This window comes from Pipistrellus hanaki (genome assembly GCF_964339955.1).
Source record: "Pipistrellus hanaki genome assembly, chromosome: 10".
Classification (NCBI taxonomy): domain Eukaryota; kingdom Metazoa; phylum Chordata; class Mammalia; order Chiroptera; family Vespertilionidae; genus Pipistrellus; species Pipistrellus hanaki.
In genome coordinates, this window is record NC_140512.1 from 45,212,715 (window position 1) to 45,237,753 (window position 25,039).

The 25,039-nt window shown below is 56.0% G+C and overlaps 2 protein-coding genes across 3 annotated transcripts; one reads left to right on the forward strand and one right to left on the reverse strand.

Moving 5' to 3' along the window:
• Positions 1-1,366: 1,366 nt before the first annotated feature.
• On the forward strand, positions 1,367-17,055 carry EPHA1 (EPH receptor A1). 2 transcript variants are annotated; one of them, XM_084896493.1, is made up of 19 exons: positions 1,367-1,499; positions 2,466-2,530; positions 6,990-7,271; positions 8,182-8,572; positions 8,799-8,954; positions 9,214-9,558; positions 9,672-9,799; positions 9,931-10,081; positions 10,541-10,637; positions 11,052-11,110; positions 11,945-12,082; positions 12,953-13,138; positions 13,318-13,379; positions 13,488-13,694; positions 13,869-14,018; positions 14,436-14,629; positions 16,023-16,178; positions 16,260-16,369; positions 16,648-17,055. In XM_084896493.1, the coding sequence occupies exons 1-18, from the start codon at positions 1,403-1,405 to the stop codon at positions 16,336-16,338; spliced, it is 2,943 nt and encodes a 980-aa protein (XP_084752619.1). In that variant the 5' UTR covers positions 1,367-1,402; the 3' UTR covers positions 16,339-16,369; positions 16,648-17,055. The 2 variants fall into 2 exon arrangements, with proteins under 2 accessions (XP_084752619.1, XP_084752618.1); XM_084896492.1 differs by lacking the exon at positions 16,648-17,055 and having other exon boundaries at positions 16,260-16,606.
• ZYX (zyxin) lies at positions 16,670-25,034 on the reverse strand. Its single transcript, XM_084896505.1, has 9 exons — positions 24,580-25,034; positions 23,941-24,128; positions 23,692-23,784; positions 23,045-23,593; positions 19,418-19,538; positions 19,081-19,250; positions 18,770-18,948; positions 17,792-17,912; positions 16,670-17,253 (listed from the first exon to the last, which is right to left on the reverse strand). Exons 1-9 carry the CDS (start codon positions 24,779-24,781, stop codon positions 17,149-17,151), a joined length of 1,728 nt encoding a protein of 575 aa, XP_084752631.1. The 5' UTR covers positions 24,782-25,034; the 3' UTR covers positions 16,670-17,148.
• Positions 25,035-25,039: the final 5 nt, after the last annotated feature.

The window sequence follows — 25,039 nt, forward strand, 5'->3', positions numbered from 1 at the left end:
TGTAATCCCTGAGTGTGCTTGCTTATGCCCTAGCCCCCAACACTCCTCAGACTAATTACTTGTTGAGGGCACGGCAAGGACTACCTTACTCATCTTTGATGTTTTTCAGGCTTAATGCATGGAAAGTAGAAACTGAATAAGCAGCTATTAAATATAATATAAGGCTCTCTCTGTGAAGTTGGGAGGTCTGTGGGTTGACACCACCAGGTAGGGCTAAAGCAGGCGCTCCCTTTGTCTGCTCTGTCAAGCGCCAGGTTAAGTTCAAACTCCTGAACGTGTTTACCAAGACCTTCCCTGCTCTGGCACACACCTGCCTTTCTGCCTGGCTCCCAAGACAAATCCTGTGCCCCAGCAGTCAAACTGGTCCCTTCACCACTCCCGGAACGCCCCTTGGGGCTCCCTGCCTCCGGGCCCTTGCTCATCGTGCCTTTCCCAATCCCTGCCACACAAAACCCAAGTCACAACCCCCACTTCCTGAAGACTCGGAGACAGTGCCAGCAGGCTGAGTCGGTTCCCTCTTCCAACCTCCCAGGCGCTTCTCTGAGGGCAGGTCCCGCTCTGCATTGGGGTTATCTCAGCGTTCCCTGCCTTCCTCGAGGTGTCTATGGCACTGCAGGGCCCCAAGAAAGAAAGGGGCCAGAACCGGTTTGGCTCAGTGGATAGAGCGTCAGCCTGTGACTGAAGGGTCCTAGGTTCGATTCTGATCCCGGTCAAGGGCATGTACCTTGGTTGCCGGCACATCCCCAGTGGGGGGTGTGCAGGAGGCAGCTGATCGATGTTTCTCTCTCATCGATGTTTGTCTCTATCCCTCTCTCTTCCTCTCTGTTTAGTGAAAAATCAATAAAATATATTAATTCTCACTGCAACTCTCATGGCTTTAAAAAAAGGAAGGAAGGAAGGAAGGAAGGAAGGAAGGAAGGAAGAAAGAAAGAAAGAAAGAAAGAAAGAAAGAAAGAAAGAAAGAAAGAAAGAAAGAAAGAAAGAAAGAAAGAAAGAAAGAAAGAAAGAAAGAAAGAAAGAAAGGGAGAGGGAAGGCTACAGGGGTGTAGTTCAAGTCCCAGGTAGAACCAGGGTAAAGGCGGGATCCAGGTTGGGGTGGTGGTAGGGTGAGAACTAGGCATGGGTGAGTCCATCCTAATCCCACCCACTAGGCGGCGCCGGCAGGGCAGTCTCATTCCAGGCAAGACGCCTCCGGCTTTTTTTGAAGTTTATTACCTGTCTAACAAGTTTCCTTCCTGCCGGGCTGCTGCCCCTTTAAGAAGGTGATCCAGGTGAGGCCGGGGCCCCGCCCCCCGCGCCGGCCCCGCCCCCCGCCCCCTCTGGGCCTGTTTGGCTCGCTCAGTCCTCGCGCCCTGGGCCAGCCGTGCGTGCGGGCCACTGTCCCGGGTCCCGGCCCCGCGCCATGGAGTGGCGCTGGCCCCTGGGGCTCGGGCTCGGGCTGCTGCTGCTGCTGCTGCTGCTCTGCACCCCGCTGCCCCCGGGGGCGCGCGCCAAGGAAGGTACCGACCCCCGACCCCCCTCCCCTGGCCGGGCTGGCACCCGCCTCCTCCAGCCGGCATTCCTGAGCAGGCCGCTCCGCGCGCCCCTCTCCAGCGCTCCCTCCCGTTTTATGCGTCGCCAGGGCATCGACTGGCCAGGCCAATCTTTGGTCTTTGACCCCAAACAGCTGCTTTCACGGGCCAGTCATCCCCGCCCCCCGCTGGACAGCCGTTCACGCCTGGGGGTGGGGTGCGAGCAGCAGCAGCGTCCAGACCCCCCACCCCAGCAATGCGGGGGATGGGGGTGAGGGTGGAGAAGGGGGTTGTGCCCAGATAGTCCCAGCCTCAGGTGCCCAACCCAGAGATCGGAACACTCTGAAGTCCGAGGTGGGAAGTTGCCTTATTGTCAACCTAAGCCGGGTGACAGAGAGACCTGCCTCTGGGGGAAGGGTTGGAATTCAGGGTGTAGGAGGTCAAGTTCTTCCAGCCCTGCTACCCCGACTTTCTAGACTCAGAGCTGTGCCTTGACCTCCACTCCACAACCCCAGTCACAAGCAGAGCAGACCCTTTGCCAGTGGTGGGAGCCTCCTCTCCAGGAACCACCTCTGAGGACCCCCAGGGGCTGAGCAACTGTCTCACCCATGCACCCTTCCATCTGCAGCTGATGGCTCCCCCGCTGAGTGACAGGGTGCGAGTCTTCTGTAGCAGTTCTTCCTAATGCTTCCTGCCTTGGGTCAAAGATCCAGCCCTCCAACCCTTGTCCCGCTTTGCCTTCCTCGGGTCACACTCTAGAGGACAACTCACACTCTAGAGGACAACGGGCTATTCTCCCTGGAGCTCTTCACTCCCCTAAGCCTCCGGAAGCCCAAGCTGTTAGAAACAGGGTGTGGGAGCCTGAGGGGCTGGGGGCCCAGGACGAGGAATGTGTGCTGCACCTGTGGGGTCTCCTCCCCCGAGGTGACAGGCCTCTTTCCTCCCCACCTTCAGTCACTCTGATGGACACAAGCACCGCACAGGGCGAGCTGGGCTGGCTGCTGGATCCCGAGGATGGGGTAAGTGTCAGGGGAGGGATGGCTCAAGGCTGAGGATGGCTCAAGGCTGAGGGCCAGTGGGAAATGGGGTGGAGAGGTGGGTGGAGGAACAGAGAAAAGAGCAGGAAAAACTGGAAGTGTCTCCTCTCGGAGGGGGAGGGGAGATGACTCAGAGAGCCTTTTGAATGGGGCATGGTGGGGTGGGGGGGTCAGACTTCACCCCATGGAGAATGCTTCCATGCCTGGCTCCTCCCCTTTCTGCCCCAGTGATTGGGGGCCGGAGGGGACTGAATACCCCTGAGGACCATCTGGGGAGAGACAGGACCATCCTGGGGATGGCTGATGTTTAAGACAAAACAGAGAAGTATCCTCAATCTGAGGTCCATTCATTCGCATGGAGTTGCACAAATCGGTTCCAAGTGGTGAAATTTGTGTATGTGTGTGGACGTTTTTTTTTTTTTTGGTTGTTTGTTTTTTTGTGTTTGTTTTTTTTTTTTTCTGGAGAGGAGAACCAGAGTTTTCATCAAATCCTTCAATGGGTCTGTGACTCCCCAAAATTAGAAGCTGCCTCAGTAAAAGTCCCACAGCCCGTGGTACTTCCTCCATCCTCCCCAGTGCAGGCACGCCATGCATTCCAGCTGTTTAAGTCTGCTCCAAGTCCCTTCAATATTCCTAAAACCCAGTGAGCAGAGGTAGGATCTCGTGAGTCCCGCAGAACACGCTGGCCTCTCTGCAAGCCTGTCCAGGAACCATGGGAAGCCAGCCCAGATTCCTCAGCCTCCAGGACTCTCCTTAGGTCTCCCTTCCCTCTGGTCCTACACCCTGTTCTCTGGGTACTCCCTTTTCCCTTTTCAAGTCCAGTAGGAATCGGCTTCTATTTCTGGGGTTGGTGTGACTTGCATTCCTTCCCTCTGGGTCCTAGGGTCCTGGCTCAATCTCAGCTCTCCCACAGAGTAGCCTGTAATTAGAATTAATAGTCTAAACCATAATGTATCCTACAGGAGGGGCTGCTTGGAAAATCCTGGATAAGGCCAACCCTAATAGGCGCCTCGTCTCATAAACCAGCTAATCACTCCACAATGAGGCTACAGGTCCACCTGCTGGCTCCCACGGGCCTTCGCTGTGCCCCTGCCACCTCCACCCAAATAACTCTTCCCTAATTGGGCCAGAGTGGAAGCCAGGTGCCTTTCGAAGCTCAGGCTAAACAGCACTGGGAGGACAAGAAAAGACAGCAGCAGTTACACAATCCCACTGTCTTCCTTGTCCTCTCTCCTCCTCATCGTATTTTCAAAACACACACTCGGGTCCAGGCTTCCCAGAATGTACACACGTAGCAGCCAGCAGCGCCTGAGTGATAAGTGAAAGGATCCTTGCGGCTGATCCTGGGCAGCTGTTTCTCCCTCTCGCTCAGCTCACCGCTGGAACGAGGAGAGGCGAGGTACAGCTGGGGACATCTGCTTCTCCTGGCTCCAGCTGCAGGCGAGCTAATGAGCTGCACATTACCCACCACCCTCCCACCTGCCCGCCACCGCATGCGTGCCTTACACTTGGCTTCCTTGTCACAGCTGCCTCTTACAAACTGGCGCTGGGTGCCTCCTATCCTCCCAGCTTCAGTGCTTCCACACCTCTTGCCCAATCTGTGAATTACCTAGTTTACTGCAAAACTCTGCTCCTGCCCCACGCCATCCCAAATTCCTTTCCCAGAGCTGAGAGTAGCCATGAGTGCCCTTGCTTTATAATGGAGTGAAAGCCCTTGGGAAAGTGAACTTTCTCAGGTAAGGGCCTCGTAGTCTCTTCTTTATAAAATAAGGGGGTTTCAAGCAAAATACAGAATTTCGGAGTTTCTAAGGTTCAGACAGCAGGGGAAATACAAATAGCTAATATTTATTTTAAAGAAAGAAGAATAAAATGGGAGGTTTGCCCAGACACCGGAACACATTATATAGCAACTATAATGAAAGCGTGTGTCCTTGCACAAGAATACGCAGGTCAATGGAACAGAATAGAAAGTTCAAAAAACAAGTCCACCTATATGAGATTTTAGTGTGTGATAGCATTGGAATTATCAATCAATGTGGAAAGTATAAAATCATCACTAACTCGACAATTGGATGCCTATAATTAAATAAAAAAGCAACATTACATCTCCACACTAAACAAAAAAATAATAGATTCTAGGGAGATTAAAATCTAGACCTAAAAACCAAGCCTACAAAAACATTAGGAGAAAATATAGAATATCTTTATAAGTTTGGGATGGGAGAGCTAACCAAACAAAGCACACAACTCCAAAACCCTAAAGGGAAAGATTATAGATGTTATTGTAGAAAAATGTTAAATAATGTCAACATCAAAGATATTAGCAAAATAAAGTGGTATGACAGGGAGAAAATATTTGAAACATTCATTTCAAGCAAATGATTAATGTCTATAATATTTTTTTTAATTCATCCAAATGAACAATCAAAAGATAACAATAGATCACCCCAATTAATTCCATTATAAATAACTTATACAGTAGAATATCAGACAACAGATAATTGCTTAAAAATACAAATAGCTACCGAAGCCGGTTTGGCTCAGTGGTAGAGCGTCGGTCTGCGGTCTGAAAGGTCCCAGGTTTGATTCCAGTCAAGGGCATGTACCTTGGTTGCGGGCATATCCCCGGTAGGGGGTGTGCAAGAGGCAGCTGGTCTATGTTTCTCTCTTATCGACGTTTCTAGCTCTCTATCTCTCTCCCTTCCTCTCTGTAAAAAAATCAATAAAATATAGTTTTAAAAAAAATACAAATAGCCAGTGAATAAAAGAGAAACGTACAACCTCATCTCAAAAAAATGTAAATTAAAATGGCAAGAAGCTATGTCCTGTTCACAAGACTGGCCAAAAGTAAGAACATTATTACTATCTAGTGTTGATGAGCTTTGGAGAAAATGAGCTCTTAGGTACTGTTGGTGGAAGTATAAACTGATAAAGCCTTTTTGGAGGACAGTTTGGCACTATCTTGTAGAACTGCTTTGATACAGCAATTCTATAGAGTTTTGATAGAAATTTGTACATGGTTACTAAAACAAACAAACAAACAAACAAATAAAAAACACCCTAGAAGCTATTTAAATATACAACCATAGATGAATGATTAAATAAATTCTGGTACATCTATACAATGGACAGTATTTAATGGATTGCTGAAAAGAATTAGGAAGATCTATACATACTCATGTGGACAGCTTTCAAAAAACAAAAAGTAGCTTACAGAATAACACGTGTATATTTAAAAAAACACATTTATGTTGAACACATACTCACTTAGTAAAACATTAAGACACAAGCATTCAAACCCGCTGGCCAAGAGTTGGACATGCTTGTGAGGTACTGAAAATTGTCTGTAAAATTTTACTCCCAATTGTTAAGAGTGGCTTCCTCTGGCAATGGAGTGGATGCATGGGAGAACTTTCACTTTTTAATATATGCAAATGTTTGTCCTTTGACTTTTTATATTAATCACATAAAGACATAATAATTAATAGTATTAACTCAGGAGCCTAGAGGGCCTGGGTCCACATCCCAGTTCTGCGTCATAATAGCCGAGTGCCTTGGGCAAGTCATTTAACTTGGCTGTGACTCAGTTTCCTCATTGGAAGTGCTTGTAACTGTGACTAGCCCATGGGAAGCATGATATTAGAACTAGCCATTATTAACAAAGTTTAAAAATTCTTTTAATGTAAAAGAAATTAAAGGGGAGGATGTCTTAGAGTTGCTGATTTCAATGGTGGCCATTCCTGGAATACATGTTAGAGAGGATGAAATTCCCTTATTATTGTTGTTTTTTTTAAATATGTTGTTGCTTTTTTTTTTTTTTTTTTTTTTTTTTTTTTCTTCAGAGGGAGAGGAAGGGGAAGAGAGAGACATCGATGTGAGAAAGAAACAGATCAGCTGCCTCCTGCACGTCCCCCAGTGGGGATCGAGCTACAACATGGGCATGTGCCCTAACTGGGAATCGAATCAGTGACTCTTCAGTACATTGGAGGGTGCTCAACCAACTGAGCCACACCAGCGAGGACAGAGATTCCCTTATACAGAAAAGTTTTTTGCTGCCTCTTGCTCTCCAAGTAGGCAGAAAGGCTTTGTGAATAAGCTTTTCCTATAAAAGTCTGTCCTTGCGGTACTTTACAGCTCTACTGATGATATAGGTCAACATTGGTGTTCAGACACTTGCACCTGGGGTGGGCTAACAGAAGGGACAATGGCTGGCTAGGGAGGTGAAGGGGGTATTGTATTGCCTGTCCTATATCCAAATAAATCCCTGACCCTAACACTTAACCTACTTTCCTAGGGATGACGGGTGGAGAGCAGGCAGGACAAATAGTGTGAACCTAGGGGGCTTTGACACAGACCTCCCACCGTCACATCTAGAAAACGGGGGTTTGGGAGTAGAAGATAGATGGTGCCTGGGAATGTGACTTTGATGTTCCTCTGGCAGTGGAGTGGGATGCAGCAGATGCTGAATGGGACGCCCCTCTACATGTACCAAGACTGCGCAGTACAAGGAGGAGGAGACACTGACCACTGGCTCCGTTCCAACTGGATCTACCGGGGGGAGGAGGCTTCTCAAGTCTACGTGGAGCTTCAGTTCACCGTGCGGGACTGTAAGAGTTTCCCTGGGGGAGCCGGGCCTCTGGGCTGCAAGGAGACCTTCAACCTCCTGTTCATGGAGAGTGACCAGGACGTGGGCATTCAGCTCCGACGGGCCATGTTCCAGAAGGTACTTTCACTCCGCGGTGCCATTTCGGTCCTAACTCTGATCTCTGACTCACTCCTTTCCATGTGCCCACTCAGCTAAGAAAAAGAGACGGTGCCAGGAACAGGAAGAGGGTCTAGGTGTCAGATATAGAAAAGACAGTGGGACTGGAGTTCAGAGGAACTGGATTTGCGTGTCCTTTCTGCTGTGTCCCGGTTTTGGGTGCAGTACTCAACGTCTCTGAGCTTTTTCCTTGTCTTAGCATAGAGATCATAGTGCCAGCCTCGTCAACTGCAGAGGTTTTGCAGGCATCCGCTAAGGTAACGGCCTGATGGAGGCAGGGGAGAGGTATTTCAGCTTCTTCCATTAGTATCCACGCCATCCTGCACGCCCCATCCCCAGGAGTATTGTTAGTTTTGTCGGAAGATAGTCCCCTGCAGGTTCTCTCTCCTATCGCCCCTTCCTTTCCTACTCCAAAAAAATATGCTGAAGTGCTAGAGACTTAGGAGCATACGATTATAGGATGTACTCACATTTGTTTCCCCAAGAGATGCTGCTGTCAAGTTTGTGATTAGTACTAAATTAATCGTGACTCACTTTATAACTGATGACCCCATTGCCACAGAGGTGGGAGCCACAACTTCAAATGGCAGGAGTCATATGAGCTGTAGCCCCACTGCCTAGGTTCCAGACCCAGCTGTGTGGTCTCAGACAAGGTCTTGAACCTCTCTGAGCTTCGGTCTCCTCAGCGGTTAGACGGGGATGGCTGTTCATCCCACCTCAGAGGGTCACCGCGTGGACTCGGTAGCATAGGCTTAGCTCAGTAGCTCACGCAGAACCAGCGCCCGGTTTACGGCTGTGTAATTGTAAAGCACTCAGCAAGCAGTCGCTTCTGCTGTGTGATCGCTCCCTGCTGCCCCCGCCTTCTCCCTAGGTCACCACGGTGGCTGCAGACGAGAGCTTCACCATCCGGGACCTTGCCTCGGGCTTGGTGAAAATGAACACGGAGCGCAGCTCCCTGGGCCTCCTGACCCGCCGCGGCCTCTACCTCGCTTTCCACAACCCGGGGGCCTGTGTGGCCTTAGTGTCCGTGAGGGTGTTCTACCAGCGCTGCCCTGAGGCCGTGCATGGCTTAGCCCGGTTCCCTGACACTCTCCCTACACCTACCAGGCTGGTAGAAGTGGCGGGGACCTGCTTGCCCCACGCCCAGGCCAGCCCCTCGGGAGCGCCCCGCATGCACTGCAGCTCTGAAGGCGAGTGGCTGGTGCCAGTGGGGAGGTGCCACTGTGAGCCTGGCTATGAGGAAGGCGGAGAGAGATGCCACGGTAAGGAGGCTCAAGGAGAGGTGGTGACAACCTGCAGGGTCTTGGGGGAGGGAGACAGTGTCCAAGTTGCCAAGGGCGGGAGGGACAGAGATTATGTAACTGGGTGAGTGTCTGAGGGCCCCAGAGAGACACATGCAGGGGTGTTTCCACTACAGGGGTGAGGGGAGGGTGCGATTCTACCTGGAAAAGCATGGGACAACCACAGCTCTGTTCATTCTCTCTCCAGCCTGCCCAGGCGGCTCCTACCGGGCAAATGTGGACTCACCCCGTTGTCTCAAGTGCCCCCAACACAGCCTGGCCGAGTCTGAGGGGGCCACCATCTGTGCCTGTGAGAGTGGCCATTACCGAGCCCCTGGGGAGGGCCCGCAGGCAGCGTGCACACGTGAGTCCTGGCACAGGGCCTGGCCATCCGCGAGGAGGTGCAGGCCCCTTGCTCAGCCCGGGTTAGGCTGGCATTGCCCAGAGCTGATCGGGTATTGGGCACTGAATCAATCACTTCAAGACTCTCCCCTGGCCCTTCTCCCCCCGGGAGAAAGGAGAGCCATAGTAAAGTTTCCTGTGGCTTTTGGGGGACTTCAAGAATCGGGGCGGTGGGGAGCCAGCAGCTTGGGCTCCTACTGATGGCCCCTCTCCTCCCACAGGTCCCCCCTCAGTCCCTCAAAACCTGAGCTTCTCTGTTTTGGGGACCCAGCTCTCCCTGCATTGGGCAGCCCCAGCAGACTTGGGGGGGCGCCAGGATGTGAGATACAGTGTGGGGTGTTCTCAGTGTCGGGGAGCAGTGCCAGGTGAAGGCCCCTGCCAGCCCTGTGCGGGAAACGTGCACTTCTCCCCGGGGGCCAGCGAGCTCACCGCACCTGCTGTGCGCGTCGAGGGCCTCGAACCCTTCGCCAACTACACCTTCCACGTGGAAGCCCACAACGGAGTATCAGGGTTGGGCAGTGCTAAGCCCTCCCGCGCCTGGCTCAGCGTCCACATGGGGCACACAGGTGAGGAGCCCGGGGAGGGGCAAGAGCACATGGAGGGGCCGGAAGCCATCCAACAGCTTCTCAAGTCATTTCCTCTTTCCTTCCACATGCGCCGGCTCCCTCTGGACTCACAGAGTCACCAGGAGGCCTGTCCCTGAGGCTGGTGAGGAAGGAGCCCCGGCAGCTGGAGCTGACCTGGGCGGGGTCCCGACCCCGCAGCCCTGGCGGGAACCTGACCTATGAACTACATGTGCTGAACCAGGTGAGAATCTCCATGTCCTTGCCCTGACTATTTACCAACCCTCCCCCTTCCCATGTGCTCCCAAGACCGCCCCTTACCTCCACCAGGCCTGGCTCCACCCAGCCCACTCAACCTGAGTCCCCCACCCACAGAATGAAGAGCGGCACCAGACGGTTCCAGAACCCTGGGTCCTGCTGACTGATCTGCAGCCAGACACCACGTACATCGTTAGGGTCCGAATGTTGACCCCGCTGGGCCCCGGCCCATTCTCCCCTGACCATGAGTTTCGGACCAGCCCACCAGGTGGGTGGCTTGTCCTTTGTTCTGCCCCAAACACACAGACACCTGTCGACCCAGGGAGGCTTCTGAGACCCTGTTCCAGTCAGTGACCCTTCCTCTCTCTCTACACATGCACGCATGCACACAAGCACACGCAGAAGCTGCTTCGGGGCAGACTCACACCAGCCTTCTCACACACACCTTCCCGACACTGGATACTTCTGACACAACACCCTCAGATCTCCTAAAGGCCCAGCCGCAGGCAGCCTAAGCCAGACCTCTGTGGCAGCCCTTTCCACATATTCTCTCTCCTTCCCTCCCTCCCTCTCTCCCTCCCTCCCTTCCTTTCTCCCTCCCTCCCTCTCTCTCTCTCTCTCTCTCTCTCTCTCTCTCACACACACACACACACACACACACCTGTCTCCCTGGACTTCTTCGTCCCCGTGGACTCTGACCCCCCGACTTCCTCACCTGTCGCCACAGTTTCCAAGGGCCTGCGTGGAGGCGAGATCGTGGCCATCATCTTCGGGGTGCTGCTGGGCGTGGGGCTGCTGCTCGGGATGTTTGTCTTCCGTTCCAGGTGCTGCTCCTGCCCCTCCCCAGCTACCACCCTGGGACCCTTGTCTGGTTAGAGGGCCCTGAATGCAGCCCCAAGGACCCTCCCACCCCCTAACACAGGGGTCCTCAAACTTTTTAAAGTGGGGGCCAGATCACGGTCCCTCAGAGAGCTGGAGGGCCGGACTATATGAACTACTAATTCCTACTGTAACACCTCGGCTGCGCTCACTGCCCAAAAAACCTGGCGGGCCGGATCAGACTCCTCTGCGGGCCGCATGTGGCCCGCGGGCCATAGTTTGAAGACCCCTGCACCAAAGCTCCACTGTGTCCCCACCTTCACCCTGCACCCTGGGGGGAACTCAGCCAAGGCCATCGGGCCCCTGGTGTGGTTCTGCGACCCCGGATAAATTGTCCGCACCCCTACCCTCATCCGCAGGAAACGTCGACAGCGACAGCAGCAGAGGCGGCTTGATCGTGTCACTAATGTGAACAGAGGTGAGCTAGGAGCAGCTGTGTGTTCGCGCGTGCATGTGTGTGTGTGTGTGTGTGTGTGTGTGTGTGTGTGTGTGTCTGCACTTGCATATATGTTGGGAGGTGCCCCTGGGATAGAACCAAGGAACTCAATTCTGAGGGCACAAGTGAGCTCTATTGTCTTTAGGCTTCTCGTGTTTTGCTACCTAATTAACTTTGGTTAATTAACTTTCTACTGATGGTGCCCCAGAGGCTCTGTGCAATTACCTGTTAGCTGTTGGTGCCACTGTACCCGGGCTCTGGGCAGCCCCCCCCCACCGTGGTCTGGGCTGAGGCTGGGTGGAAAGGGGATTGCTTGGCAGGTTCCCTGAAGTCCTCCAAGGCATATGGGCTCCCTGCTGGTCACCTCATTAAGTGTCCCCAAATAGGGGAGTCCGCAGCCGGTCCAAGTAATGGGGCGGGAGTGAGGTCTGCCTGGGAATGTGAACTGAGGCGCGAGTGACTGGAGGAGCATGGTAAGCAGAGGCGAGGAGGAGGGAAGGCATGTGAAGCCTGGGTCAACGAGCCAGGGGAAGGCTGGGGCACTTGAGGCCGAGAACACTCTTGGGTCTGGGTTCTGGCCCGCTGCTCTGGGCCTCAGAGGGCGAGGACACAGGAGCTTTGCGCATAGACAGGAGGAAGAAAAGCTGGCTGTGGAGGCTTCATTGCTGAGGATAGAGACTTTCTCCCACTTCAGCCAAAACAGGACTCCTCAGGGAACAAGAAGAAGTTCGAGGTCTGCTGCCAGCCCCTCTCCCCTTACTCCTGAGCCCTGCAGTTGGTGCTTCTGGGGCCGAGCCTTCCCTGTTCTCCCCGCAGGGGACAAGCAGAGGCTGAAGCCTTACGTGGACCTCCTGGCAGAACCCATGATGTATGAGGACCCAGCCCTGGGGGCTCTGGACTTCACCCAGGAGCTGGATCCAGCCTGGCTGATTGTGGACACTGTCATAGGGGAAGGTGAGCCCTGCTGTTTCCTCTAGGTGGCAGCACAGAGCCACTTCCTTCTGGCCTTCCCTGCGGAGCCCCGCTGGCCTCTCCTCTGGCCCCAGAGTTCCCAGATGAGTTCCTCTCTGCCTGACCCTGTCTCCTTGAACTGCTGTGGTCACAGCCCCCTCATTGAGTGTCCTGGAATAGCCCCCACCTCATACACAGCCTGCCTCATGCATTACTTGGATGGACTGTGGTTATGGAGCTTTTGATAAAGAGCATTAGACACATCATCTTTGTCAATGGGAGGTGGGCTGGGGGCAGGGGGTGTCACTGTATCCAGGATCAGGCTCTTCTCAGATGGTTCCCAAACGGGGGAGGGGTTCAGAGCCTCCCTCACTCCACATTCTACCCGACCAGGGCCCAGTGTCCTTGGGCTGCCCTGATCCCTTGGGTCACCAGGGGAAATGGAACTGAGCAGAGAACAAAGCTTGGCAGTGTCCTTGCTGATTGTGCGGCCACGCCAGCCAAGCTTGTCCAGAGGAACTCGGGGAAGAGAGTGGCAGTGGTCAGCCTCTCTGGTCACTTGTGCTCTGCCCTTCACGAACACAGCCCAGCACAACAGCACAGCGCCCATGGACCCAACATTTACTGAGCACCTACTGTTCTCCGAGAACCGGGCTAACCCAGGAGACAGGGGGTTAGCTGAACAGGTTACCGAAATGTACTTCTGTCCTGGACTCCTGCCTCCTTCCCCAGGAATGTTAGCCGAGCCCTTGTCCCAGAAAGGGCACACCAGGTGTCTGATCCAGAGAAGAAAAGAGAGCTGGGGGACTAGAGGGTGTCATCCACCCCCCTGATAGTGCCCTGGGCCATGATTCCGTTTCTTTCTCCACCCAGGAGAGTTTGGGGAAGTGTATCAAGGGACCCTGAGAATCCCCAGCCAGGACTGCAGGACTGTGGCCATTAAGACCTTGAAGGACACATCTCCAGACGGCCAGTGGTGGAACTTCCTTCGAGAGGCAACAATCATGGGCCAGTTTAACCACCCACACATTTTGCGCCTTGAAGGCGTTGTGACCAAGAGTATGAGGATTGGTCTCCATGAGTGGGGGCAGGGGGGTGGTGGGGGCGAGGAAGGGGAGAAGGGGTGAGACCACAGGAAGTGGAGGGAAGCTGTTTTGCCAAGGGTAGGAAACCTGGTTCTGGTGGTTTTGGGTGGAGATGGGTTGAAGGCTTCCATGGTGACCTGCTTTGTGTCTCAGGGAAACCCATCATGATCATCACGGAGTTTATGGAGAACGGAGCCCTGGATGCCTTCCTGCGGGTGAGGAGGGCAGAGGACCAGCTGGGAAGGGGGGTGCACCATGAATCCCTGGTCTGGGAAGAGGCAACTCTGCCCATTCCCTAACCTCTCCCCTTCATCCTGCTACAGGAGCGGGAGGACCAGCTGGTCCCTGCGCAGCTGGTGGCCATGCTGCTGGGCATTGCGTCTGGCATGACCTACCTCAGTGACCACAGTTATGTCCACCGGGACCTGGCCGCCAGGAACATCTTAGTGAGTCAGAACCTGTGCTGCAAGGTGTCTGACTTTGGCCTTACCCGTCTCCTGAACAACAAGGATGGGACCTACGAAACTCAGGTGAGAGCCCTTTATTCGCCGTGTACACGTGTGCACACACTATTTCATGCCGTGCATACAGGCACAGCTCTACAGCAGATACAGGACGCGTGCTCCTGTGGACACAGTGACTTCATGGTGGCCACCCTCCGTGCCCCGAAACACATCCCCGTTCTGTCCTACGTGCCCTTTTAGGGAGGAAAGATCCCCATCCGTTGGACAGCACCTGAAGCCATTGCCAATCGGATCTTCTCCACGGCCAGTGACGTGTGGAGCTTCGGGATTGTGATGTGGGAGGTGCTGAGCTTTGGGGACAAGCCCTACGGGGAGCTGAGCAATCAGGAGGTGAGCCCGGGCACTCCCCACAGTGGTCTTCTCTCCAAATCCTCCCGTGGCTCTTCCTGCACATAGCCTTACTTCTTCCTCACCCAGTCTTTCTGCACTTCTCTTCCCTCTGGTCCTCTCTGCCTCACACCCTGTGCTTCTTCCTAGTGCTCAGGGGTGGGGATGAGGGAATCTAGAGGCTCCTTTTTTTTTTTTTTTTTACATTTTTTATTATTATCTGTGTACATATTTTAACATTGCCCCCCCTTCCCCAAACATACCCTCCCTCCCCAGAGTTTTGTGTCCATTGGTTGTACTTATATGCATGTATACAAGTCTAGAGGCTCCTTTGCAATGATCTCGCACGAACAGAGATTTCTTAGGGGCTGCCAGGTTAGCTTCCTACCTCGGGCTTCCCTCGCCTCTCGCTTGCCACAGGTAATGAAGAGCATCGAGGATGGGTACCGGCTGCCCCCTCCTGTGGATTGCCCTGCTGCTCTCTACGAACTGATGAAGAACTGCTGGGCCTACAACCCCGACCATCGGCCCCACTTCCACCAGCTAAAGACACAGTTGGAGCGATTGCTGAGCACCCCTCACACCCTGCGGACCATGGCCAACTTTGATCCCAAGTAACTACGCTGGGGAGGACGATGGGATTTGGAGGGCAGACCTAGAATGGAAATGGGCATTTCAGCCACACCCACCACGTGCTGGGCCTGCCAACCTCCGGGCAGAGTCCAGCACAGGAGGCATAACTGCAGTGTGCAACCCGGGGGAGTGGCCACCTTGATGAAGATTTGGTCCCACCCTTGACAGCTGTAGTTTGATAGAAGACAGGAAGCAAACAGTGAGATGGGAAGCAAGTATAAGCAAGGCTGACACCTGACACCTGCTCCAGGAAGCTGGGTCACTTACATTGGGGTGGGGAGACAGACTCTGGTAAGTGATGGACAGTAGACCGAGTTTCCTGGAAAGGCTCCCAGATCACGTGCTGCCCAGCATAGGTTTGGGGAGCTGCGGGTGGGCTGATTGCAAATAATTCAGGGTGACATCAGCACCCAGTTCAGGAATAGGGGCCAGAGACAAAGCTGGAGAGGTAGGAGGGTCAATACATGGAGGGTCAGTACATGCTCTGCTGAGAAGTTTGGACATTATCCTGAGCACAGAGAACTATTGACCAGTTTAAAAAAAAAACAAAAAAAAAACCTGCCCATGAGAGGAACATGGTCAGGATTGCATTTTACTGAAAACATTGGCAGGATGTAGAGAAGGAACTGGTGGGGCCAGGGAAGGTGGGAGACTGGCAAGGCTGGACTTCGCATGCTTTATCGGGCAAACCAGCCCTGGCGTACTGGCCTCTGTATCAAACCACCATATATAACCTTGTTTCTGGGAGAAAATGTGCTCCAAGTTCCAACTTTTGCAACTATCTTTTTGGAGCACAACTCCCTTGTACTCTGGAGACGGCATGTGCTAATCTTTCTGGAATGTTGGATATGCTTCCCCCAGTAGATTTACTTTGCTAATGGTTTTTGGCTCCGGCTGGCTTTCATACAGGAACGCTCATTGTATTGTGGGTGTCAGAGTGCAAGAGTAACAGCCAAGGTTGGAGGTGGCAATCAGGGCTGCTCCCAGAACTCAAGGGGCCACCCTGGAGGCAGGACCACACCCAGGCCCGGGCCTCTGCTCTCCTGCTCTGCTGCTTCTCAGCTGGGAGAGATGATCTGTTCCCGGAAGAGATGGGCTGATGGTAACCTTGTGTTGGGAAACTTTTCAGGGCTGCCACCTCCCCCAGCATGGTCAGCCTGCCCTCGGCTGTGAGTGCGCCAGGAAACAGGCCAGGAAACGGGTTCACAGACAATGGCCTGGCTAATCTGCAAAGTCTCGATAATCTCTGTGCCCAGACACCAATTTGAATGCTGGCCCCAGATGCTCACAGGCCAGGCCCAGTTTTCAGGAAAGCAGAGGACAGCCCCTTCCCCCTCCTCACATGACTGAAAGAGCCCCCGTCCCATCCCACAGGGTAACCCTTCGCCTGCCCAGCCTGAGCGGCTCAGACGGGATCCCCTATCGAAGCGTCCCCGAGTGGCTGGAGTCCATCCGCATGAAACGCTACATTCTGAACTTCCGCTCAGCTGGGCTGGACACCATGGAGTGTGTGCTGGACCTGACGGCCGAGTGAGGACCCTGGGGACCTGGCAGGGGAGGGTTGCTGAGGTTGGAGCCCGCACATTCACGAACCCCTTTCCTTGACCACAGGGACCTGGTGCAGATGGGGATCACGCTGCCGGGACACCAGAAGCGCATTCTTTGCAGTATTCAGGGATTCAAGGACTGAGCCCTCCCCTCCCCCGTCCTGTCCTCAGGAAGTAAGGATGGGGCCAGGGTCACTCAAGTCCTTTCCCTCAGCCTACAGGGCCTTGGTGCTGTTCGGGCCCACCCTTCCCTGAGAAACTTGCCTTTGGAGCCTGGGAGCCTCTTCGTTTTCTAAAGGGAGGTTGGGGTCTAAATCACCGTTCTGGGAAGAGGGTTTAATATATATATATATATAGTTATACACATATATATATTTTTATAAGTAAACAGGAGCTGAGTTTTCACCTGGACCCCTGTTTTATTTTTATCCCTCCGTCTCTTCCATTTGTAGCACAAGAGTCCACTGCTAAGAATTCTGGAAAACAAGGTTTTTTATTTGTAGCTGTAGCCACAACCTGGCAGCATGGGGGCAGGTAGGAACGTCCAGGCCAGTGAGCCCAGCCCAGCCTCCCCGGGGGCTCAGGGGACTCGCCCTCGGCAACCATAGTAGAGGCTTGGGGGGAGAAGGGGGGCAGCTGAGGGCATTTGTGCAGCAGTGAAAGCAGCAGTGCTCAACCTGGCGACCCTCAGAGGGGGGGGGTTATCTGAAGGGTGGTGAGAGGTCCCTGCAGGATGGGAGAGGAGACTAGAAACCCAGAACCGGGACTCTGCATCCTGGGTTCTGTTGGGCCCCTGGATCAGGGACCTTGGGATACTGGGTGGGGTTTGGAATGGAGGGAGGGGCTAGACAAAAAAATAACCCGGGGCGGGGCCGGTGGAGGAGCAGGATGGTCTCTGTGGGTGGTCCACTGACGGAGAATGAACTCCCAGTGAGGAAGGGGCCGGTCCTCACTCAGGTCTGGGCTCTGGCAGTGTGGCACTTCCGGCAGAGCACGTGGCCATCCAGGGGGAAGCAGCCATTGTCGTCCGCCTCAATGGACAGAGCCTTCCCACAGTCCTAGGAGAAAGTGGAAGAACCCCCTGATGGGAAGGGCCCCTGTGCACCCCACACCGCCCCTTCCCCCACTTTTACCTTAGCGAGGCCAAGTGCTCAATAGCTCAGAGTTGATATCCTCATTGTGCCCCCACAACCCTACTCATCCCCCACGTTCACTTTTGTCCCCTAGGCATCCAGGACGAGGATGGGCAGTGGATAGAGCTGCACCCATCCCAATAAAGAATGTGGGGCCATTCCCACATGTCTCAGCTCCGTTCTCACTCTCCTCTCTTCTGAGTCTCAGTGAGACCCCAGGCTGGTCACCACAAAGCATGGCACCCTTCCTTGCCACTGCTCCGTCTCCTATCTTGGCTTATCTGCAACTAAGTGACTCCACAGACACCCCTCTACCAGCTTCCTGCAGTGACCAAAGCATCCGGGCTGGGTGGGCCTGGACATTGCCACTGATCACCCTCAAAACTGCAGGCTGGCATTGCTCACCGCCTGGCCAGTGAATAATGTCCCCAGCCCCCAGCCCCCAGCCCCCAGGGACACTGACCTCACACTTGTAGCACTTCATGTGGAAGTTCTTGTCCAGAGCCACCACTCGCACAGTCTCCTCCCGGCCGGGCTCGGGCATGATGGGCTCTGCACAGACAGAGCACCTGGGCGCGTATTGCCTGGAGGGCAGCAAGGCGGTACACGTCGGGATGTGGGGAGAGGCACCCGTGCTTTCCCCAGAGCGCAGGGAGAGCAGACGGTGGTGCCATGGCAACAGGCAGACTTCTCTGCCCACCTTCCCCACATCTCAAGGTAGAGGAAGCCCAACAGAAAGGCCTAAGACCAGCCACCCTGCTCTCCCAAAACCCACCCAACCCAAACCAACTACCACCAGGTCCTCACCCCATCACATCCATCCTGCAGAAAGCACACCCAGAGGGGCCCTGCTGGTCCCATCCCTGGACCCCTGACTCTAGTCCCGTGTCCCCCCCCCCCACCACCACCACCACGCAGGTGTCTCTGCCCGATTGCTGGGAGGTACAGAGGGACATGAAGCCCTGGCCACTCAAGGTGGAATCCTAAAAATGCACCCCTCAAACACAGAGGTGGGAGCCAGATTCTGTGGGGTCCCTGTACCACCCTCTAGATACCTTACAGGCTTTTGCTGCTGGCCTGAGAAAGGAGCCACCTTATAAACCCTTTCCAGGGGGAACCAGAGTTCCTAACAACTGACCTCCAAAGGAGCATCTACAGCCCGGCCTGAGTGAAATGAAGTCCCTCCCGCACATGGCGCCAAACCCCAGACCACAACCAGAAGCTTCAGGGAGCCAAGGGCCGGGGGACCGCCGGGAGCAAGACTTGCTACCTAGCTTTCAGGCTCCTGGACAACTTAGTCCCCATGAACTCGTCCCTGCCCTCTAACAGGACATGCGGCCAGAAAACCAGACCAGGGGTTTGGCGCTGTCTTGGGGTCAGAGGGGCAGCCTGGCTCCCAGACAAGCCATGGCCGGCCCCAAAGGTAGTGGCGGGTCCTCACTTGTGGTAGTCGGGGACGCAGTGGGGCCGGTTGGCCTGGTCCACAATGAAGGAGGTGCCCTCCAGGGGGCAGGCGCAGACCACGCAGGTGAAGCACTGAGGGTGGTAGGCTTTGCCCGTGGCCCTCAGCATGCGGTCCGTGATGGGCTGCCCGCAGGTGTTGCACTTCTCCAGGGTGTCCTGAGGAGGGAGCAGTAGGAGATTGGCAGGGAACTGTACTCGACAGCCAGCTGCCGAGGCAGGTCTCCACACGTCCGCACCCCAACCCCTGGCTGAGCCCCACCGTGGCCCTCAGCCCCAAACCTGACTCACAGTGTAGCAGCCCTCGCAATAGGGGGCCCCCTCCACGCTGTAGAACTGCTGTCCCTGCAGCTGATGCTCACACTGGTGGCAGGTGAAGCAGGGGATATGGAACAGCTGTCCCAGAGCGCGCACCGCAGGCTGTGCACGCGCCAGGGGCTGGTGACACCGGCCACAGGATTCTGCGAAGGCCAAAGAAGATAAATAAATGGGAGTCAGCTGATTTCCTCGAAGAGGGAGTGGAGCCACAGGAATGGCTAGCACAGTAAGGAAGGGGAGACACACACACACACACACACACACACACACACACACGACAGACATCCCAGCAAGGGGACGGAGGGCTCACCACTGACGGCCACATTCTGCCTCTGCGGATGCTCCATGTCCTGCATGAGCTGCTGGGTCAGCTGCTCCAGCTCCTCCACCTCCTTCAGACTCAGGGGTCCGGGGGCCCCAGCGGAGCGCACCTGAAACCCCAACACTCTCTTAATACCTTCTCAAGGGTCACCCCCACCAAGAGCATTCCCCAACCAGCTTACCTGCTTTCGTCCAGGAAGGACTAACTCCCCTCCCGCTTCCCAGGTGCTCAGATTGGACCCTGAAAGCTCCTCTCTACCCCTCCCAGACCCCAGGATAAGGGGGAGGGGACGACCTTCCACCCCCTTTGCTCAAACGCCCCTGGGCAGCCACACACAGGCCAAAATGACTGAGCGGACGGAGGCCACGCACACAGCAGCTCAGGTCACTGAAAGCACCGGACACACCAGGCCACGCATCAACTCCACAGAGCATGCTGGGACATGGCCCCCCACAGGAGAGGTCGGCACGAGGGGCTGCACACCCAGGTGCGCACACACCTACCCGTCCCGCCTGCTGCTGAGCTGCTCTGTCAGCGTGAGGATACAACACAGGCAGGAATCACAGGTTAAACCCCACAGCTGTCTGCAGCAGCCCAGCCCCCAGCCCTCCACACAGAGGTCCAGGGTCCCTCCTGACCTCACTTCCTCCCCTGGAGGCCTCAGGGAAGGGCCTATCTTAGGCCAGCCCACAACTGGGGATCCCACTCTTTAGGGGATCCTGAGAGACCTTGGGGATGGGGGTGGGATGAGGTTGGGGGCACTGCAGGACCCTGACAAGTACCAGGGGGAAGCACCATAGGCACTGTCTGACTCCACCAGCATTACCATGAGACACTTCGATAGGAACAGTAGTTGGTTTTGCATTAATGGAAAAGTCCACATAGGACTGTGGTCACTAAAGGTTCTGCCTGCCCATGCCTTCATTCCCGTAACACCTGGAGTCTCCATCTCCTACCAGCTACCTACCTCCTCCCACAGCCACCCTCCCCCTCCCCCCACTGACTCCTCTCCCCCCTCCCCCCCACCTCAGCCTGGCCCCCCCACCCCCACCCCCTGCATCCAGAGCTGTGCTGCCTGGAGATGCAGACACACAGAAGGCCATGATCATCTTATGTCTACAAGGCTCTCCCAGCACTCTAGCCACCCTGAGCCACCATCACTTATCTGGACCAATCTCAGCCCAGGCCACACCACCCGCTTCCTGTTCCTGCCTTCAGGCTACAGAAGTAGGCAGAGAGGCTGCAGAGTGAGTTCACAAAACACAAAACACTGCAGGGCCCGGGTGACCTCAGCCCCGGTCATCCGCAGCTCGCAGCTCAGCTCACAGCTCGGCTGTCTGGCTTTCAGCTCCTGCGGGTTCCCAGTGGCCTTCCTTCCCCACAGCAGTTGTTTCAAACATTTCCATCCCCCCGAGCCCCTCGCTCTCACCAATTACCTCACCGCCTACATGGCTGAGAAGATGGAAGCTGGCCAGCTCGCGCTCCCTCAGTGTTCCTCCTCTCCACAGAAACACTGCAATGATCCTGTCCTTGCTCTCTGGGATCGCCACGGCAGGGGGGCCATCACCTCTTCTCCTCCAGACTCCATGGAGCAGCAGCCCCTACTCTCAGGCACCTCTCACCCCTGCACCAGCTTCTTCCTCTTGTGTTTACACACATACCTGAGCCCCTGTCCCCCAAGTTGAAAAACACACACACACACACACAGGCCCTGCCCTAGTCCAACTCTGCCAACCCCCCAGAGCAGGCCACTCTGGAAACTCTTGTTTCCTCACCGCCCATGCAGTCCACAGCTCCTTTCACTGTCCCCATCAAAGGGCACAAATGGACTATCCCACGGCCTCAGGTGACTTGCAAATAGTCAAATCTGTGACCTTCCTGTAGTCCTCATCCTCCTCAAACCCCTACCGAAGGGCTCCTCAGCCGTCACATCTGTCCCCCAAGATTCCATCCTGACATGACGCTCTTCCTCCTTCTGCCATTGTCCCCCCCCCACTCCTGACCGGCGGGGGCATCACCCAGGTCCCTCCCAGGCCCACGGCTCCTGCTGTGCAAGCACCCTGGGCTGCTTCAGTACCACTGCCCTGAAGACAACCTTGAGTCCTGGGCCTCTCCTACAACCTGGCCCTCCATGTCTAACTGAGTGACAGTTCCAGCTGGAGGCAAGTCCTCCTGGAACCTGTTGCTCAATATGCGGACAGCTGGACCCCTCCCTTCCCGTCCAAAGCATTTCCCTTTCTGTACTTCTCTATTCGGTCAGCATGACTGTCACTCATTCCCCACACACACCCAGGCATTTTTTTACCCCTCCCCTTCCTCTCCCAACTGCTTATCGGTTACCAGGTCCCAGAGGCATTTCCTTTGACGGCTCTTATCCCCTCACTAATCTCCAACCTCTAGTACACACCTCGGCTGCAAACACTACCCCAAAAGCTTCCAAAAGCATGGCTGTCACAGGTCCTCCAACCCACTCACACACCTACTGGAAAGCTACCAAGGATTTGCCAGAACTGACTGGCTCCCTCGAGCTCCCACCTACCTCTCGGTGGCTCTAGAACTTCCCAGAGGAACCTTCTACTTTCTAGTCTCCCAACACTCTGGTGAATTTGTGCCCTTGAGTTTTGCTCACGCTATTCCAATCCCAGAGCCCTTCACTCTCCTCTCTGGATTCTTAAGTCCAACCATCCCTCAGAGCACACCAGCACCAGACACCTTTCCCATGCTGACTCCTTGTTTGCAGCTTCTACATATAACACAGAATTCTACACAGCTCCTGGGTACTTGGCATCTCCTCCGGCCCCATCCGTGCCTGCACATACAGAGACAGACACTCCTGCTGTCCGATCACTCTGTCGCTGGTTGGACTAGATGACTGTCGGGATCCCTTCACCTCAGAAGCTCTCAGCTCCTGAACTAAAAGGTGGGAATGAGAGTTTTTCAACGTGGGGCACCCACGTGCTGGATAAAGACCCTCAGCACTCCCTATGCATCAGCTCCCTTGAGCTGCACAACCATCGTAGGAGGTGGATAATGTTATTTCAAGGCCGGAAGCAGGCTCAACGTTCACCTCACTTGCCTAGGATGTGGTGAGCTGGGAGCTGGGAATTCTATCCCAGGTCCAGCTGACTCCCACAGGCTTAACCTCTTTGAGAGATCTCTTCCCTCCGGAGCACAGAGCACAGTGCCTGGCACCCAGCAGATGCTGGCTCAGCCAGTGCGGCCACTCTTATCACCCTCAGGCAGTGAGAGTGCTCAGAGGAGGAGAGATTAACTCAAGAATCCAAGAAGGGGGAAGCACCAGGGTTGGACTGGTGATGAGGTCATCCTCCCCTCTAACATACTGGGGAAGGCCGGAAGGGATGGTCCACCAAACCGCCCCCCCCCCCCCAGCCTAAGTCAGAGCCTGTGCCGCTCCCACTCCCAATCAGGCCACACCAAGCCCCAGACCCTGCCAGCCCCCGCGCGCCAGATGAGCTGTCTTTACCATGTCCCACCAGTCCAAGCCTAGAGGCTGGAAACTCCTAACCCACCATCCCCACCTGCTCATCTTTGCCCTTGTCCTCTGGCTCCTGACTTATCCCCTGTGCCCAGCACCCGTGTCTCACGCAGCCTCACCTGGTTTTGGTTTGGAGCCGGTGTGGGCACTGGGTGCTGCTTCTCCTGCACTCGGGGCTTCTCCCGCTGCTGAGCATAGGTGAAGCTGGGGGGCTGAGGGGAGCCGGTGCCAGTGGAAGAGGGAGCTTGAGGGGGCCCCAACTTTTGATTGGGCTGTGGCCCGGGTCCACCTGGGGCTCCAGGGCTGAACTTGGAAGCCACAGGAGTAAACTTGGGAGCCACTGGAGAAAACTTAGGGGCTGGAGGTGGGGCTGGGGGACCTCGAGGCTGACTGTGAGCCAAAGGCACAGTCTGGGGCTGGGGCTGGGGCTGGGGCTGGGACTGGACATGGAGCTGGACCTGAGGCTTGGCCTGGGGTGGGGGATGAGGCTGCACATGGAACTGTGCCTGGCTCACAGGCTGAGCCTGAGCATGAGCCTGGGACACAGACTGGGAGCTCGAAGGGGCCTTCCAAGGAGGCAGGGGCGCTGTGCCCGCAGCTGCAGGCTTAGTACTGGTCTTGGAAATGAATGGAGTGGAGACAGGCGGGGGTACATATCCAGATGATACCTGCAAGGGGAGAGGCAGGGGGAGAGAAGTGTGGTTGAAGGAGGGTGCAGCTCTCCCCAGTTCTGTCCCCACTCCTTTCCTCCTCTCCGGTTCCTTACCCGGGCTTTGAAGGGATCATTCCTGGTCATGTCATCCAGCAGGGAGGACAAAGAGTCTATCTCCAGATCAATACTGCTCACCTTCTCCCTGGGCTAGAAGGTCAAGGGTCAGAACACCCATCCCAGTCCTCCATTCCCCCATCCGGGCAGAGGTGTGTGTGTGTGTGTGGGGGGGGGGGGGTCAGAAAGGACCCTCCCCTCCTTTCCCGCAGGGTGTCCCGGCTTAGTTGCCCCTCCCAGGCCCCGTACCTGTGGTGGGGGCGCAGGGGCCCCCTCCTCCGCCAGTGGAGGCGGTGGGGAGGGGAAGATCTCCTCCTCCAGAGGTGGAGAGGGAAAAGACTCCTCAATTGGGGGAGGGGGCGGCGGGAAGGCACCTCCCAGGGTGTCCTCCGTGTCCTCGCCATCCCCAAGGAGGGGAGGAGGTGGTAAGGGAAGGTCTGAGTAGGAAGGAGAAAAGAGAGCAGTCAGCAGGCGCCCCTCTCTCTACCCTATTCTCTAAGTTCCTCTCCTTCCACAGCGCTAACCCCTCACCCAAGAACTCTCAAGGGTCCCGGGGCGTGCGGGAAGGAAACGGGGGAGCATTGGGGCTCCGCGCAGGAGGGGTGCAGCTCCCGTTACACTTCGGGAAACGGACCCGGAGGCAAGATTCGCGCCCCGCATTCTCACCTCCCACCCCCAGGCGGGGACTTGGACCTGTCCCAGGAGCCCTGGCTCCCGGCCACGAGCTCCGCGATGAGGTAAGAACATCTGCTCGGGACAGGGTGGCTGCGCCCAGCCCCCCTCCGCTGCAACATTTCCAAACACCCCCCAACCCTTAAGCCCCTGCCCGCCGCCGGCGCCCGCCCGGGTCCAGCCCCCCCAGCCCCAGCCCCCAGCCCGGCCGCATACCTTCCGGGGGCGGCGGCGGGATCTCGCCCACCCGGCCCATCTGAGCGCGCTGGGCCCCGGCCGCCGGCACCGGCTCGCCGTCCCCGGGCCGGAAAGGGTTCACTTTGGGCTTCGGGGCCACCACCGGGGCGAACTTCTTCTGCGGCGCGTAAAAAGCCGGCGCCGAGACGGAGATCGCTGGAGACGGGCGGGGGGCCGCCATGGCCAGGCCGGGCTGCTGCGGGGCGTGGGGGGCCGGGTGATGCGGCGCCGAGCCTGGCGGAGGCGGAGGCGGAGGACACCCCCCGCGGGCCGGCTCCCCGCGCCCTCCCCGCGCGGCTCCCGGCTCCCGGCTGCTCCCCGCGGGCCGGAGCGCGCGCGCCGCGTCTCGGTGGCCGCCTGCGCGCCGGGTCCGCGGACTCTGCGCCCCGGGTCCCCGAGCCGCCGCCTCCGTCCCGGCGGGGGAGGGCCGCGGAGCAGG

What these genes read in the sequence shown, in the direction of transcription:
- EPHA1 (XM_084896493.1), top strand. Translation starts at nt 1,403, where the DNA reads ATGGAGTGGCGCTGGCCCCTGGGGCTCGGGCTCGGGCTGCTGCTGCTG. An exon ending in ATGTTTGTCTTCCGTTCCAG is followed by an intron (nt 10,638 to 11,051) that starts GTGCTGCTCCTG and finishes CCTCATCCGCAG; the next exon opens with GAAACGTCGACAGCGACAGC. An exon ending in CCCTGGATGCCTTCCTGCGG is followed by an intron (nt 13,380 to 13,487) that starts GTGAGGAGGGCA and finishes ATCCTGCTACAG; the next exon opens with GAGCGGGAGGACCAGCTGGT.
- ZYX (XM_084896505.1), bottom strand. Translation starts at nt 24,781, where the DNA reads ATGGCGGCCCCCCGCCCGTCTCCAGCGATCTCCGTCTCGGCGCCGGCT. An exon ending in CGGCTCCAAACCAAAACCAG is followed by an intron (nt 19,539 to 23,044) that starts GTGAGGCTGCGT and finishes TTGGGGTTTCAG; the next exon opens with GTGCGCTCCGCTGGGGCCCC. An exon ending in ATTGCGAGGGCTGCTACACT is followed by an intron (nt 18,949 to 19,080) that starts GTGAGTCAGGTT and finishes CTCCCTCCTCAG; the next exon opens with GACACCCTGGAGAAGTGCAA.